Source organism: Watersipora subatra, chromosome 5 (genome assembly GCF_963576615.1).
Source record: "Watersipora subatra chromosome 5, tzWatSuba1.1, whole genome shotgun sequence".
Classification (NCBI taxonomy): domain Eukaryota; kingdom Metazoa; phylum Bryozoa; class Gymnolaemata; order Cheilostomatida; family Watersiporidae; genus Watersipora; species Watersipora subatra.
Window position 1 is genome coordinate 6,211,345 of NC_088712.1, and position 17,327 is coordinate 6,228,671.

Consider the following 17,327-nt stretch of genomic DNA (forward strand, 5'->3'; position numbering starts at 1 on the left):
GCCATCAGGTTTGTCAATTTTTTATTTTGTAACATTTTAGTCGTCATAGTACCTCTAATATAAAAAAACTGCAAAACATGGAAGAAAAATTTGGATACTTTCTAGCCATATCGTTTAAAATTTTCTATTGAGTTTATCCGTGAGAAAGTGAAACTATTTCTATACCAACCCCTCAGGGCTAACATTGTCAGGAAACCAGCAATTCATCTGATTAAATAAATGCAGTTGACTGCAAAATCATAAATACAAAAAATTGCCGAATGGCTGATATGTCAAATATTTAAAAATACAAATGGAGAGCTTAAATTTTCCCTCTATTGGCTGTAATAACATATTCAAGTATTGAACCGGTAATTTGAAAATGGGTTTAGTACAAGCAACAATAATATATTTGTGTTTTGAATGCGTTAGATGATATTTAGCAGGAAGTATTAAAACCAAAAAAACACATAAGCATATAAGTATAATGTGAAGTTATTGTTGATAAAGCTAGTACAATGTCAACTTGACATATAATATAATTTCATGAACTTGTGGACTAATAGCAAAAGTAGGCTATATCAGCTTATTTCAAGGCAGTCAAACTATATTCACATATTTAGCTTTTCAACAGGAAGCATTACCATGTGAAGTCTCTACTGTTAATAATCTTGGATCATTGTTCTTAAAGCATGAATAACTTCATGATGAGGGTTCAAAAATTGTCAAAAATTGTCAAAACAAATATTGTTATCAGGTGGTTTGCCGAGAAATCAGATCATGAGCTGAAAAATCTTATAAAATGCCAATTCTCTTCATGAACCAACCAATCATGATGAGCAAAGTTAAGGCGAAGAAAGACAACATTTTATGACAAAAGCATTAAACTTTGCTGTGTACAGCAAATCAGTGTTTCTCCTGAGCAGCAGACAGCTACATCGGAATCATTCTCACAATATGGGTACATTTCCTAGCTTTTGTAGAGTAGCTTATAATTTATTATAATAAAAAGAAGGCAGCAACTCAGACTGATGAAGCAGCAGCTATGGTTGTAGCTGGAAGACTGCTATGTTCTTGTTATTCCAGTTAGCTACAATTAGTTTGTCTCCAGAGATGTCCATGTCAAACACCCAACCACTCTCAATAGCGCTGTCTGTCAGCTCTGAGACTACCTGACCTACAATATAATAAGTATAATCAACAGTCTCAGCATTCTCCTGATTTCAATACTCTTTAATATAATTTAATATAATATGTTTGAAGGTTCACCCTGAATTCTTCAGTCACTTACAAGAAAAGCTAGTTGAAGAGTTATTATTTCTCAAGAAAAAATATCAATCACTGTGCTGCCATAAAACTATACCAATGTTCCTCACAGCCAATTAGTTGGACTGCTTGAAAGCGCTTACAGTGAATTTTCCATCAAAGTTCTATGGCTACACCTGCAACTTTACTCTTTGCTGCGGGAAAATCCTTCAAAAAGTTTAATTCGCTATTTCAAAAATCTTTGTTAAAAAAATTATTAATTTTTATTCATGTCGAGCTTCATACTTCCAAATTATCACTTCCTAAGCCATGCCCTACTATATTGAGTTATGTTCACACTAAGCTGAGTCTACCGCCCTAGCCTAATTATTAGAGTGCAAGCCTCAGCTCGCTCTCCAATAATTAGAAAGAATAATAATAACCTAATAACTGGAAAGCAAGCTGTATGCTATTTCATATTATGCTATTTCTTACAGTCACAGAAAGTTGGCATGATGCCAAATATAAGCTATTAGGTGAGTCAATGGCAGACTGTAAAATGCTTGATGGAAACTATATTTGTGACCTGATGTTCAAGACTGGCTGCTATGGGTAAGTAATCAAGTATACAAGATTCATTGACAAAATAAAGTGAATTGGTTTATACAAAGATTTGTATTATAAAGATAAGATTACACTTAATTTATTTTACTTAAACAAGCTGCCAGACAAAGTGTGCTTGTCTAAAATTGAGTTCAAAATTTACAGAGCAACTGCATCGAAACTATTTTAGTATTATTTAAATTGTTTATAAATGAATTAAAAAGACCACTGCCCCCTTTTACCATAGCATCATAAGCAATAGTAGAGTAAAAGGCATTTTTATTCATTAAAAACCTGAATTTACGAGTGTTTTTGTTTTGTCTCATAAAAAGTCTGTCCGTCCACACCTTTGGAACACATTGTAAGTGCCCCTAATTTCCCATGTAGTAGCGGGACTGTTCATAGTCTTATGTACAACTTTGAGACCTGATGATTGCACAGGTTATCATACCAATAAATTATGTGACATTCAGTTGATCAGTGATAGTCTACTGAGTGTGCAGGCAAATCTAATATAATTGGCTAACGGATGAGAATTAGTGAAATTTATACAGCTACTCTAAAGCATAAGCTAATACTAAGTCTATAGCAAGTAGATTATCAGAGCTCTATATTAATATGTATAGTGTTTAATTTCACTATGAGAAGTAGTCAGGGTAGCATTATATGGGTTTACATCAACACTATGTATCTACTAGTATATCTATCAATTACTAGAATGTACAGCACATTTGTTAGCACAACTGTTCACACATATTCTGTATATCATTTATAAGTAAACCAACCAGTTGAGTTATCCAGGACTCTCACAGTGCTGCTGTTGGTTGCTGCCACCAGGACATATCTCTCTCCATAGCATGCTACTCCTAGTGGCTGAGGCACATCTTTACAAGCCCACAGCAGCTGACCTTGAGAGATGTCTATCAAGCAGATTTGAGATGACAGGTAGACTGACACAACAACCTTGTCTGATCCTGAAACACAGAGTGAGACCCAATTTTGGCTAAGCTGAGGACAAGAAATATCTTTGAGTTTATTCCCTGTCAGTGAGTAGATGATGAGAAGCTTGTTATTTCTGTCTGGAGCAACTACTTTATCACAAGTGATGGCTAGTCCTGTGATGGAGTAAGGGCCAGCACAGTCAATGTGAGTCCAGGAAGTGACCTGCTTTCCCTGCTGATCATGTACATAGATGGTCCAAGGATTTCCACACACTGCTGTATATAGTCTGTCTTTGTAGACCTCCATTGCTTTAGGGTAGTTGTTGAAAGTGATGAATGAGCCTTTCACTTGGTCGTTGTTGTCAATAGTAACGACTGCATTATTTCCCATTCCAGTAAATAATTGAGAGTTCCAGACTCTTGTTGAATAAGGATTTGATGGTAAAGATACTGTGTGAAGGTGTTTGAGGGCCTTTGGAAGAGGTTTAGAAGGTTGAAGCTTCAGCCGCTCATCAATTAGAAACCCGTCAGTGGAGACAACTTCTAGCATTATCTCACAACTACCACCTATGAATAAGGGAAAAATGCATTGTGTAATGCATGCAATAAATAATAATTGAGTGTGAGTGCTAATAGTGGATATGAAGATGCTAGTCAAATGAACACTCAGGCTGCACCGTCACAAATGTATTTATAGAAAGTTTGTAGTTCTGAAAGATACAAAAAATTTTTGTTATTCAAAACCTGCTTTCAAAAATATTTATGCAAAATATTCATGTATTATTATTCTTTTTTTATATAGTTTTTTGCTTTAATATAATTTAAAAGAAGTGTTTCACCAATTATTTTACATTTTAGCTTGATCAGAAAAACCAATTCAAAAACTTGTCACTTTTGAAATATTTTCATTATTTCAATTTAATTATTTTAGCTACTCTGATGCTCCAAAACATTTACATTAATCATAAGGCAGCATGGCATCTATGTATAGCCATATCTAAAGCTCAGCATAGAATAATTCAACAGTACTTATATATATATCATAAAAACTTAGTAAATGTGAAAAGATTATGATAAATACAGTGTGTAGCACTGAATTCAGGTTTGCTTCCTTTATTTAAGCCTAAGTCCAACCAGATCCAAATGCTGTCTTATATCCAAATTATACTGCCTATCCCAACTAATAACAACATTTCTGGAATGTTACGTAACATTATTGTAAAAATAAATTCCAAGCAAACAATTTTATAATGTTCTACAAACGTTATCTGACGATCATTGTAGAATTATGTTCAAACCATGTCACAGGAATATTGTGCAGAATGTTGTGCAAAAATATTATCACATCATTGGGTAGAATGTTGAATTAATAAACTTTGCTAACGTTATCATAACATTGGTAGAGAACATTAATATTGAATGTCCCAGCAGTGTTACTCTAGAATGATCGAGTGTAAACATCCATACAACATTCTGAAGTAGCAAACCGTTAACATCGCTTATACATTCATTTGAAGGTAAAAATTATGTAACACTCAAACATTCCAGTTATATTGCATGTCAATGTTACATATACATTTATGCACAAACATTCCAGGGTAACATTCCTGGAACATTGCTGAGACATTCAATAGGAGTCTTCTCTAACAATGTTATGATAACGTTGGCAAAGCTTATTTCTTTAGCGTTCTAGCTAGAATGTTACAAAAAATGCTAGTTTTTTTAAGTTGTCACCCTTTGATAATGAAAGATTATTTAAAATGAAACTAATTAAGTTTTATACATTTTTTCATTAGAAATTTAAAAACAAGCTAAATATTGTGGAAAAAACATTTTTATTTTAAATGATTCATGTAAAGAAAAACAAAAGTCATAACAAAATACAATTTTCGCACTTAATAAGAAATATTGCAAAATGGCAAGGTTCCATTAGATCTAATGGTGCATCAGAATGTGGATTTAAATATCTAAAAGGGTGAGACATACTTTACAACTGATTAGATGGCCATTATTTGATTATGTTATACACATGTTTTGTGTTACTAATATGGTACACTAATACCAAATAAATATATAACAAGATGACATCTGCAAAGGAATATTAAATGTGGTTGGATGAACAAACAGAATAGGCAATTGTATGTGCATTCACATTCAAACTTTTAATGTTCATTATAGCTTAACTAAGATTTGCAGGGTAAGGTGTGATCAATGCATAATACCAATGTTATGAATACGTTATAGGAATATTTGAAAATGCACAGCATTTACATCCCTTCAAAGTTTTAAGCGTAACCATCATGGGATGTTAGCTAATAACTGCAATATTGTGTGAATGTTATGCTAGATCATTTGCTGAACATTTCAGTAACGTAGTCCCACAACATTGGTGGAACGTTGTGGGAAATACATTCCAGCAACATATTTCCTGCAATGTTGTGGGAAATACATTCCAGCAATGTATTTCCCACAACATTGCTGGAACGTATTTCCCTTACTGTTCCAACAATGGGAATACGTTCGAACAATGTATTTCCCACACTGTTGCCGGATCGTTGAAAATGTGTGTACCAATAATCTCGTGACAAAAATGCAATGAAAAATTTCTTGAACTTTTTGAAACATTCCGGGAACGTAAAAAAGTTTTTTGGGATAAGGTACACGTCATGGAAAGCATCACAAGCTATGAAAAGGCAGTTTTCTATGAAAACAAAAATAGTATGAGGTGATTTTTTTTTTTAAATTATGGTCAGTTAATCTTGACAATAATTAAACTAATTGTCATGCAGTAACTGTATTTACTCATTTGCAGTAAAAGGTTATAACGATACAGTAGTTATGGTAACAACAGGACACTGATCAGTACATGCGTGAAGAACTTTGCAAGAAAGGCAATATACCCCAGCATGCCCTCGAGTTACTCCGACGATGTTATATAAATTATTTGCCCCTCGATGTAGGACACAGGGAATTTGTTCGCATCATGAAACCGGAGGCAGATGAATGACACAATTTTAGCAATGACTAAGTTGACGTTCAGCAAAACAATTAAAAATACATGCTAAAACTTAGTACACGTACATGTTTGATAAGCTAAATTCATTTATGGTAAACTCAACCTATACGCTCTATGCTTACTGCAAAGGTAAGAAATCCATACAGTATGTACTGGAGATATTACATTGTAATGTTACATTTTTTGGCAAATCTAAACTCCTAAACAGACTAAAGTTACTAAATGGAACTATAGTTACTACGGCTAAAATGCTATTTCGAAACCATTTTAATATGTACAGTACATATATTGAGCTTCATAATTTTTTACAGGGTTTTCACATTAAATATTTACTTTGGGTTTTCATTGCCCTCCATACAAAATGTTTGCCATGGGATGCCCACACTGGAAGAAATTAAAACTATATGTAAGAGTCCACTTTATTATAATAGGGGTAGTTCATTACAGGAATCTAAAGCTCACTTAAACCCTGTTGTATGAAAGCATGAGTAAAAACTACAGATTAATGGTTTTTCAGACCACTCAACCATCTTCAGTCAGCTACTAGAGAATATTACATGTGTAATCAAATTCAAAACTTGTCTGTTGAACAAAGTATACCAACGAATAACATAAAGTGGGATTTGTTAGATAATTATACTTTGGGCTAATTATAAATAATGTAGTATGTTATAATGTAATAAGTATAATATTGTAATGTAATAAGTATAATATATAATAGCACAATGTAAGAAAACCCAATGTTAAACAAAAAAGTGTAATTAAGTGATAATGTTGATACATTGATGAAGTTAATAATAAAAGATTGATAAAATAAAATAATAACAATATAGCTGAGTAGTATATAGTATTTACCATAGTAATATATATTGTGCATTTATAGTTTCGCACAACATTGTGTAATAAAACATATGAAAATGAAACACATTATCATAAAATAAAATACAATACACAGTAATACAAAACAGCATTTATAATTTAATACTAAACTGTTACAAAATATACTAAATTAAGTCTTTGTTAGTGGAAAATTGTGTGACTTGTTTCTACTTATTAGGTTGTGTCACTATAAGTTTTTGTGTCTCCAGGTTTATACATGAAGTTTACTTCCTAATCTTATTGTTTATTATTTTCAAAATTCAATTTATCCAATACAAACTGCTACTGTTGACATCAGAAACCATTATTTTGTACTATATTGAAAGAGTTATTCACATCGGAACTCTTTGATAACTGTCTTTACTGACTGGTTACCTCAACAGCTTTGTTTACTTTTGTGACTTTGTTTGTGGAGATCACCATTTGGATCTACTTAAACTCATGGCATACCATGAGCTGGGTAGTGTGGATTAGAACAGTGTTTGTGTATTGCCAAGAGTCTTGTGGTGCTGCTTTACCAGTCTTCATAAAAACACTTCTAATTTGTGTTTAGTTAATAAAATAGACTATTATTCCTAAACCTTTACAAACAGAAAAAATACTCTGTTCACAGAAAACATCCTTACAGCAAACTGTACATAGTTTCATTTTGCGAAAATGCTTTTAACAACTTTTTTTCTTGGCCTTCTCAGACTCATTACAGCTTCAAAAGTTTCACCTTTGAGTTTAGATGATTATTATCTCTTGAGTATTGGTACTAAGGAAATTACTTTATTTATTTTCTCTTAGCAAAAAATAACATTGAGGAAGGAAATCGACAATACACAGTTATCCATTCTGTTACTATCTGCCAAACTATGAATGGAAAGTGCTGTATTATCTGAAGTAAGTAAACCTTCCCGGATACTAGTATACTCCTAGACAAAAAACAGAAATAAATGATCTTGTAACAGAACATGATAATAATAATAATAACAATAAGGTCATAAACAATATGAGGTCTATTAATTATAACCTGTGAAGCTTGAAATATGTTCAGCTTGTCATTTACGGTGTCAGCAGAAAGTGCTGAAAAGGTCTAAACTCATTCTGCATCACATTTTTAGGTTACTGTTGAATAGGCTGATGTAGATTTTAGTGCTGATTATCTTGGTATCAATTATACCATGGTGTCAACTATTTGACGTTGCAAAATAGGAGAAAACTTAAATGTTTTTTTTAATATAACGAGTTATGTGAATGATAAATTGAACGATTATGAAGATTATGATGATATACTAAAAACCTAATCGTCTCAGTAAAATAAAAATTGAGTAAGAGTAATTAATGGTTTGCAGTAGCTAAGAATAGTTAAAAAGCATTTAGGTTATAAGGTTATTAGTATAAAACTGTTAGCATATGTCTGCTATTATAAATTAGTTAATTAGTTCATTAATACTAATAGCATTTGTAATAGTGTAAAACAGCTTACATTTGTCTTTCACTTTGCTGAGTGAAGGTAGGTTTATTGATGGTAGAACTTCATCAACCAGCTGTTGTATGATGTTTTTAGTATCACTGTAGCTTGAGACAATGTCACACTGTAGAACAATATGAAACATATCAATGATTCTAAATCCATTATACGTGTAAATAGTAAAAAATTCTACAGCTCAAGATCTATCAGACTTGTTCATTCACAAACACATGTAACACATCTAGAAATTTTCAGGTATATCTTTTATGGCCCAAACTTGACTTGCAGTTTGGTAATTTCTACAAATTTTTAGCCGTAAGCTGAACATTGCCAGGGAGTTAGTTTTTTTACAGACTAAATTAGTTTTTTTATTTGATAACCTCATAGACTTGATAGCCTAAGGCTTACTGCTAAAAACATATTAAAATTCATGCAATACCAATTAAATTTTTGGCACAAAGTGTTGCACTGCATTTAGGACAACCATCAATGAACCAATCAGTTGAAGCAAACGCTCTTAACACATGAGAAGGTGCGTTCTTGAGTTTGTGATTAAATAGATAAATGCCTGTCTATCTGAAAAATAAAATTATTAAAGTTGCCAAGTTTGACTGCATTGTTTGGAGAGGGCCTGTAGTTAACAATAAACAAGTCATACACAAAACATGAAGCTCTCTCAGTCTGCTCTTAAAAAGCTTCTTTAGTTTGGTAACTTGAATATGTCATGTAAGCCTAACTTTATTTTTGCAACTTTTATTCTGCTAAAACCAGAAAGCTAAAACAGATTGCCATACTTGCCATCATGTTTGAAACCGTTAAACTTAGGAAATAAAATAAGCGGGTAGTACAGTGGTCCATGAAACAATGTTATGCGCAGGACTTGAACTCATGAAAATCAGCATACTATATGCCAATACCTGCATTAATAGAGTGCCTTCTGGCTTACTGCCCAGAAACTCTTTCATTTTCAATTAAATATGATGTTTAGGAGGTTGATTCTAACAAGCTGATGAGGCTTTGAAACAAGCTATTATTAAAAATATAGCAAAAAATACAGAGCACATAGTGCATAGAGTTTACATGCACTAACCGACAATCAATGACAAAGTAGGGTATATTGGGATAGAACATATTTTGTATTATGCTATGCGGTCTCATTAATTATTATGAATTTGCAGGTGACAGAAAATGTTTAAGTGAAATATTTATATAATTTTAATTACCCTATAGAGGTCGAAAAAACTTTAAATGCAATTATGAGTGACGAGCTGTCATAATACATATTAATGTCTGTGATTGTAACTACTGCCCTCTTATAGGATGTTTACTATGTTGATGACTTTATATATAGGGATTAATCATTCATAGCAGACATATTTCAGTTACAAAACATATTTATTATTTTTTAACAAGCGAAAAGAGTTTTTGTGGGAAGAGTATATTATGCCATATTGGTGAGCACTGATCTTAACCCTTTCAACTATGTATAGACATGGTGTGTCCATTCTAACAATAAAATAGTGTCCAATTTTATAAAACGGTTTGGGTTGATCTATATCAATAATCAGTAACAAAATTGTTCTAAACAGACCACTCAATATTTTCTGTTATCTGGTTCACAATGTTAGAACTGGTCTGTCTCTCGAATTGTGACTCATTCAATAAGCTAACTTTATTGAAAGTTCATCAAAGGACTTATTGAGTTGCAAATATGTCTAACAAATGCAGCTAACATATAAGTTAGTTAACTCATCATAAATAAGTTGCAGTTCTTATCAAACAATAAACGTATGAATCCACGCCAATATTTGTTGGTCAAAGAACAGTGTCATGTTCAGAAGATCCCTTTGTTCAAAGAATCCATCGTTAATCGCTTGCACCACTTTGAGGCCTTGATACATAAGTTTAGGCTTTTTTACAATGAGCTGCTCTAGTTCACTCCTTGTCTTTTTGTAGTTGCTACTGGATCTTTTTTAAACTGTGTGAAATTTTGATTAGTACATTGAACTGTAACCTTTCTTTGTTTGTTTTTTTTCCCCAGGTGCAAAAATGTGTAAACAAATACTACAGTAGTCTACTGTTCAGTGAAATGTGATAGATATTATGTATTTCTACATAATCTTTATTTTTACTTAGTGCAATTGTATTTATCATCAGTCTCTGTCTGGTAACTCCTTCACTATAGAACTTTGTAACCTAAGGTCAAACACTGTAAGTTTATAAAAAACTGTCATGGCTGGCGTACACATTTAATATTGAATGATGATTACCTTTATTGAATGAACAGTTTTCAATATGTTGCAAGAGCTGTGTGATTATATTAGCAACAATGCTGGATTATACTCAAAAGATTCATGATCCAGTCTGATGTTTTTGTAACCATTTCTGATCAGTGAGTATTTAGTTAATTAGCCTAAGTTAGATTTACTTATATGAAATGAAAAACATTATTTGCTTGTGTTGATGCAAAAGAAAACTTGTTTTTGCACACGCTGAGCTGAAGTTGGCATTTTCCTTTGCATTTCTTTGGCTACAATTACCAGCTGTATCAGACTAATTACATATTTGGTACAGAAGAAACTCAAATTGTTTATTCATGAACTTCCATTGAATATTTATTCATCAGTAGTACAATTTAAGTTAAGGGACGTTTGGTATTAGACAATAATCAAAATAATTTCTCAATCTATAGTATTAGTGACACATCTTCAGACTCAGAGTTTGCTCAAGTTGTTGGCCACAAGAGTTGGGGAAGAGCCCAAAGAGTACCTGTATGCACTTTACACCACATTTTGTACTGTTAAAGGATTAATGGTCATACAATTTCAAGCTGACTAGTTTAGCATTGAAGCCAACTGCTAGGTTTTGTGTTGAAAAGTTCCGGACAATTTATATGTACAAGCGATAAATATTAAGTTTTTCTGAACAGCTCAATAAAATAAAATATAATTTAGTAGAAAATTAGTTCTTGAAGGTTGACTTGCAACAAAATTCACGTTACAGTTATTTGGTATCAAAAGATTCACCATGTCTTAATCCGTTGTGTTGTAGGTGCCAAATATATGGAAATGTGATTACAAGTGCTTAAAAGCTCAAAAGCAAAAAGCCGCCGTAGATTGGAATCTGTTTATTTCTCTGACGTAGTCATTACAATTTGGTTATTGTCTTGTCACCTGATGTTCTTACATGAATTGAAAGGCCAATGAAAAGCTCAATATAAATTTATCATAGCACTAGTATATGACAAACACTTTGGGTTTTACTGAAGACCCCATACCAAATATAGATGCTCGCTACTTAACAGTTTTGTTTCAGCTTGATCTAATTGGCAAATCGTAATCTGATCATGTGATCCATTACTTCGCAAATAATTTTTGCAGCACTTTGCGATTATCACAGGCGACTAACAGTCTCGTCATGATCATCAGACAATGATATGTACTCCCTCGAGCTAAGGTTAAAAAATTAAACCAATTTTTATGGTAAGTTATAAGATATCACTGCTAAACGTGACAGCATTACAATGATGATAAATCAGACGTGCAAGAACAATTGAGATGGTTTTATTGAATGTGTGAGTTTGTTTGTGAACATATTTTGACAAATAAGGTTGCATGAAAGTGTAAACAGAAATCATCTACGACAACTACATCCCATTTTAGCCGTTTTGAGAGGGAATCCAAACTACGACGGTCTCGTGTGGCTGCGATTAACTGTTCGGTTTATTTAGCTTTTAAGAGCTTTTAATCACACATCCACCTATTTGGCACTTACAACGCAATGGAGTAAGGCATGGTGAATCTTTTGATATCAAATAACTGTAATGTGAATTTTGTTGCAAGTCAATCTTTAAGTGAGCTGCATGCCCTTCTTTTTCAAACTCAATACTTGGTAATATAATAATACCAAAACCTATAGACTCAAAACTATTGACTTTACTCATTTTTACCGTGATAACTTTTTGCAGCTGCACCACAAAAAAACAGGCATGATGCTAATTTTATTATCAATAAATTACCTATACAAGTATTATTTTAAATACTGGTGTTAACAAACTTTAAAAAGTAAGCGAAAATTTGCTCACATTTTTCACCTATTCAAAAACTCACTCATACCTGGTGAGAATGCTGAGCCCTGGAGTCCAGTTTATGTCTGAGATTTCTCAACTGGCTCCATTTATCCAATATTTTATCTTCCAGAAAATCAGTTATGCAAGTTTTAGTCTTTAGCCGAGCTTCTTGGAAATCTTCCTCAAGTTGCTTGTATTTCAAAGTAAGTAGTTCCATCTACAAAAAAGATTTTTTAATTAGTGGATCTATATAAACAATTGGGAGCATATGGTGTGACGTGATCTAATACCATGGAATGTAAACAGGCATAAAAGTGTTTTATTCTATTGACTACCAGAAAGCAAATCTTGTCATAGTGAGGTAGATGAACAACTATTCAGTTTATTCAACCTACATCTATACAGGAATACTTGAAGTACTATAATACCTATGAATCATATATTTAAAATTACAGGCATTCAGAACATTTTATTAACTATTTTACGGAGTTGAAAAATCTTAATAACTCTATTGGGTTACTTCTAGTGTGTAATTTGGAAAAGAAATATTTCTCTACCACCAAAAAGGTCAAAAACCATGCAGAGAAAAGACAATAAACCTTGATACATTAAACATTTTATTTAATTGAATTATATATATTGAACTAAATATAAGGGCTAAAACAGTTTTTATTGACAATATTTATGCAACTAACTACATCATATACTCAACTGATCTGATTTATCCCATAAGTGGCGCTACTCTGCCTAAGCTGGTGACAAAGTAAAAAACTTAAATGTATAGAGTTACTCGTTTTAAAGATTTATTTTTTATTGAAAGCAAATTCTAATATATTATATAGGACTTATTTTGACAATGAATTTGATAGCTATGAACTCTAACCACTTTAACCAATGTTGCTGAATGCAGCCTAACTTTAACAATCTTTTTAAAACAATGCCTAAATTATATCCAGCAAGAATATTGTTTGTGAAAACAGATAATTATTTCACTCTAAATGATATTCAGGGCTGATAATCTTTTTACTAGTTGTTAATACCTGAAGAGAAGTTAGAATTGTTTGACCAATTTTGTATTAGTTCAGCTGCCAACATTATTTTGTTATGTCATCATCTAAAATAGGCTCATGTTCAATCTAATCTTGGAGGATACATTTCCTAGAATGTCCAACCTGCTCATCTCTTTTTTTGTGTATCTTTTGTACTGACTGAGCTGTTTCCATGTCATACTCAGCAAGTGTTTGAGAAGTGAACTTGAAGATCTGTTCCAAACCCTCTTCCTTCTCAATCATCATTTTCTTTAGCTTGTTGATTTCATCATTTAGCAGTAGTACAAGCTCTTCCAAAGACATCAACTGATGGTGCGCTCCTGCATGAAGCTGATAACTTAGTAATTTCTTCAGCTTTCATACAATATCAACTTCATATAAAATCAACTTTGCTTTTTTTAACAAGTTATTGAATATTCGAGCAATGTTCCTGTTGCGTCAGTCAAAGTGAAAGTTGTATGAATTAAAAGGTTGAACATATCAGAAAAAATTTAAAATCAATGATTAAGCTATGTTAATTGAGCTCAGAATAAAAAAAACTGCCTAATGTTTTATTATAAGGCAGATAAAACATTTTAACAAGTTGATAAAATGTATATTTTCTGATAACTGAAACTAAAAATATCTGAAGAATTTTCTCAAAATTAGGCTCCAATAGAAATAAATCCTGGCAGATGATGAGTGGATGAAATAAGCAACTGCAGGCAATAGTAAAATCAGGTTTACAGTCTAAAAAACTTCTGTCTATTGCCCTTTGTGCGCCATGTTCATACCTCTACACAAATTTTTACATGATCAGCAAAAAATTTTCCTATTTCTGCATAAATGTGCAGGTTTTGGGACATATGAAAATCAATGATAAATGAGCAGAATATATTTACAACATGTTACAAACTTGATTTGATTTATTTACAACAGAAACATATTTTGGTTGCTTATGACCAAAATATCCTTATGCTGTAAACATGATACCTTTTAAATTAATAATGGTAAAATAAGTAGAAAATGCCAAAATAACATCTTTTATTTCCGGATTTCAAAAAGTTTGTAAATGTTTATTGTACTTTCAAAAATTTGCAATGGCTTTCTTAATGCAGGGGTTAAAGCCGGCATAAACACCCAAAAGTCAAGTATTCTATTTTAGAAAATTCAATAACATTGTTTTTTTATGGAAATGCATAACTCAAACTGAATTATTATTTCTATAAACAAAACTTTTGTACGTAACTATCTATTTCATATGTACTATTACAAAAAAGCTACAATTATATACACTTGTCCATGTATGAAATGCTTAGAAGCACTCCTTTCGACAGAGTCCAACACAACATCGTAGCCGAGCGAGCTACCATAACGATCACTTTTCTCTCCGTATATTCAAAAGTCCTAAAATTTTACATCACTTTTATTATCTGAAGTATTTTGTACTGATCAGACCAAATATCACTAACAGTCACATGATTAAATAAATTGTTATTTTGTCGTTTTGAAAGTCGAGCCGATATTGAGTGGTTTTTCAAACTGATTTTTTTCAAAGTTCAGAAGAGTCGCGAATTCTTTAGCTTTTAGCTCAAGGCAACGCCTCCCAGATAATTGTTTCATATTGTAATTTATTGACTAGTATCTTGTTGATGATATTTAAAACTTATTAGCGTTCAGATAATTTGTTTAAGGTTAGTAGGCGACAGCTTTATAAACGTCGGCCAAAAGCAACATTAAAGTCATTTTCCAACGCAACTTGTTACCACAACCGATAAACAACATTTTTAACGCTTCCCCAGACAAAGGGTTAATTCTTTAAACCCTAACACGCGATATTTTGGTTGGGGTGTATCCGAAACCCTAACAGCTAAAACCGGCATTTACATGACTCTGCTTACCAATGTTGTAAGTAATCCAACAAACAACCAACAGATAACCAATCAAATCAATTTTTTGTACAGAACATCAGACAAAAAATCTCCTTTCTATTTTAACCATTTTTATAAAGATATTTAAAAACTTCTTTCTATATCACAACGATTTTTATCGGAAGGATATAAAAAAAACTCAATATGATTCGTTTGTTGGTAGTTTATGTGGCATCGCTAAGTATTATGTAAAACAGATAATGTTAATGTTACAATTCAAAGCTTATAGTCTTTATTATAGATCACTTACCACTAAGATAATACACAATTACATGATAACATCTTTGCTACAGAAATACAGCCAACATTATTAAAAAGAACTCCATGTGAAATTTGCGACACAGAGCAAAATTTTGAGGCAAAACCATTTACCCTCGGAGCAAGTTCCCATAGAAGAGACACATCCAAGGCAACTCATCTTTAGGCATTTTCTGCACCCCAAACTGACTGGCTTGTCAGGATGATCAGCACAGACTCTGCTTTGCTGACTCTTCAGTAGTTCATACTGCTCCATGTTTATGGTTGAATGAGGCTCACCAAACTCTTCCTGGTACTCCTGATGAGACTATAATATAAAGTTTGTTACCATGGTGCCACCATTGAAAGCTGTTCTCAAGAAAGCATAAGTAGTTAAATACACAGTATTTCATTGGATTGATGCCAATATAGTTCAATGGTTAGAGGTTTTAACAAGAAAGTCAAGCGTAGAAAAACATGAAAATTTGTTACCAAAAGCTAAATTTACTAATTACACCACTGATTGTCATGAACAGTTTGAAAAAAATAGGTCTTTGGGACCTTAGCTCAAATTGAATTGCCTTGATCATTGAACAAACCGATCTTATCTAGATAGACACAAAAGTCTACAGTTTAATACAATTACTTTAAAAATCATGCCCAGCATCTTAGAAATTTTATATCTTCAGATCATTGAAAGCTTTAGGTGGTTAAAAGTTTGACCCCTTGCTAACTAACCATTTACATTGACACAGCTTGTTCAGCACTTTCAAAATATAAAACCAGTTTTTTTGTAAGTTTTGCAGCTTCTGTTAGATAACAAGAAATAAAATAGAAAGAAATGCATCAGTTTTTATTTTAGAAAACATGCGCTTATGAAGTTTTAAAAGACAAAAAGACAAAAACACAAAATTATATGAAACATATTAAAAAGTCTCATACAACTGTTGTTTTACATATCCAATAGACAACAACAATGTAGAAGAGAATGTGCTGACAAGTGGATCTTCTTTCTCAATAATAGTCATATGGGTCATGATCTCAGAAATCATGGTTAAGTTGGGGCATGAAATTTAAAGTTATCTACAATAGCAGTAGGAGAAACTTCTCACAGGTATGTCGCAAAAAATTGTTCGATTTTAGCTTAATTACAGCAGATGTTATCGTCAATAAACTAAATGCGCGTTCACCATCAGTGCAAAAACATAGTTCTGAGAAAACTGGAGTTAAAGTTTGATAAACAAAAACCAATCTACAATTTTGTTTGCATTTCAAAACGCCGTAGCAACAAACATCAATAAGTTATGACAATCACCTTGATTTCTGTAATTCTTTACAAAAAATTATGCTGAGTTTTAAAATCTAAACTGACTTTAGCTGGCTGTCATAGAAATAGCTGTATATTTATCAGACAATGAATTACTCATTTTTAATTTTCCAGATATTAAAAACGGTTCGGCATTATCACGATTTTGGCACAGCCGTAGTATCACCAAAAAAACCTTAAAAAAATATTTACAGTAACATATTGCACACTATCAGACACCACATAATATGATCATGTATTTATTCAAACACTTATTCTTATAATTAAATCGTTTAACAATCATATAAAGTAGAATACTTTTCTCGAATTTAAATATGATTATAATCTTTTAAAAGTTGTTAGGAAAATATCGTGGTCATACCCTTTACTTTCACTGCTTTTTCCATTAGTTGTAACACCAAAGTACTCATTAAAAGTGTCAAAAATGTCTGAGATATCTTTAAAATTGGCAGAAAAGAATCGATTACTTTTATCAGACGCCATTTTTCAGTACTTTCTGTTTTGCATAGCAACGGTTTTAAGGGGAGTTTTTTGAGGATTGGATACTTATATTGGCTAAACTGACTTCAAATTCAGAAAGATCACTTTTTGACCAGTCTGGATGCATGTGTTGCAA

The 17,327-nt window shown here is 32.2% G+C and overlaps 1 protein-coding gene across 1 annotated transcript in view; it reads right to left on the bottom strand.

Moving 5' to 3' along the window:
• Positions 1-1,022: 1,022 nt before the first annotated feature.
• The window catches only part of LOC137397077 (uncharacterized), a 31,989-nt gene continuing 15,684 nt past the window's right edge, over positions 1,023-17,327 (bottom strand). The window contains exons 5-10 of the mRNA XM_068083364.1: positions 15,520-15,712; positions 13,361-13,557; positions 12,235-12,405; positions 8,135-8,243; positions 2,613-3,335; positions 1,023-1,156 (exon numbers count right to left, since the gene is read on the bottom strand). Coding sequence (XP_067939465.1) covers positions 1,023-1,156; positions 2,613-3,335; positions 8,135-8,243; positions 12,235-12,405; positions 13,361-13,557; positions 15,520-15,712 — 1,527 coding nt within the window. The remainder of the gene's footprint in view (positions 1,157-2,612; positions 3,336-8,134; positions 8,244-12,234; positions 12,406-13,360; positions 13,558-15,519; positions 15,713-17,327) is intronic.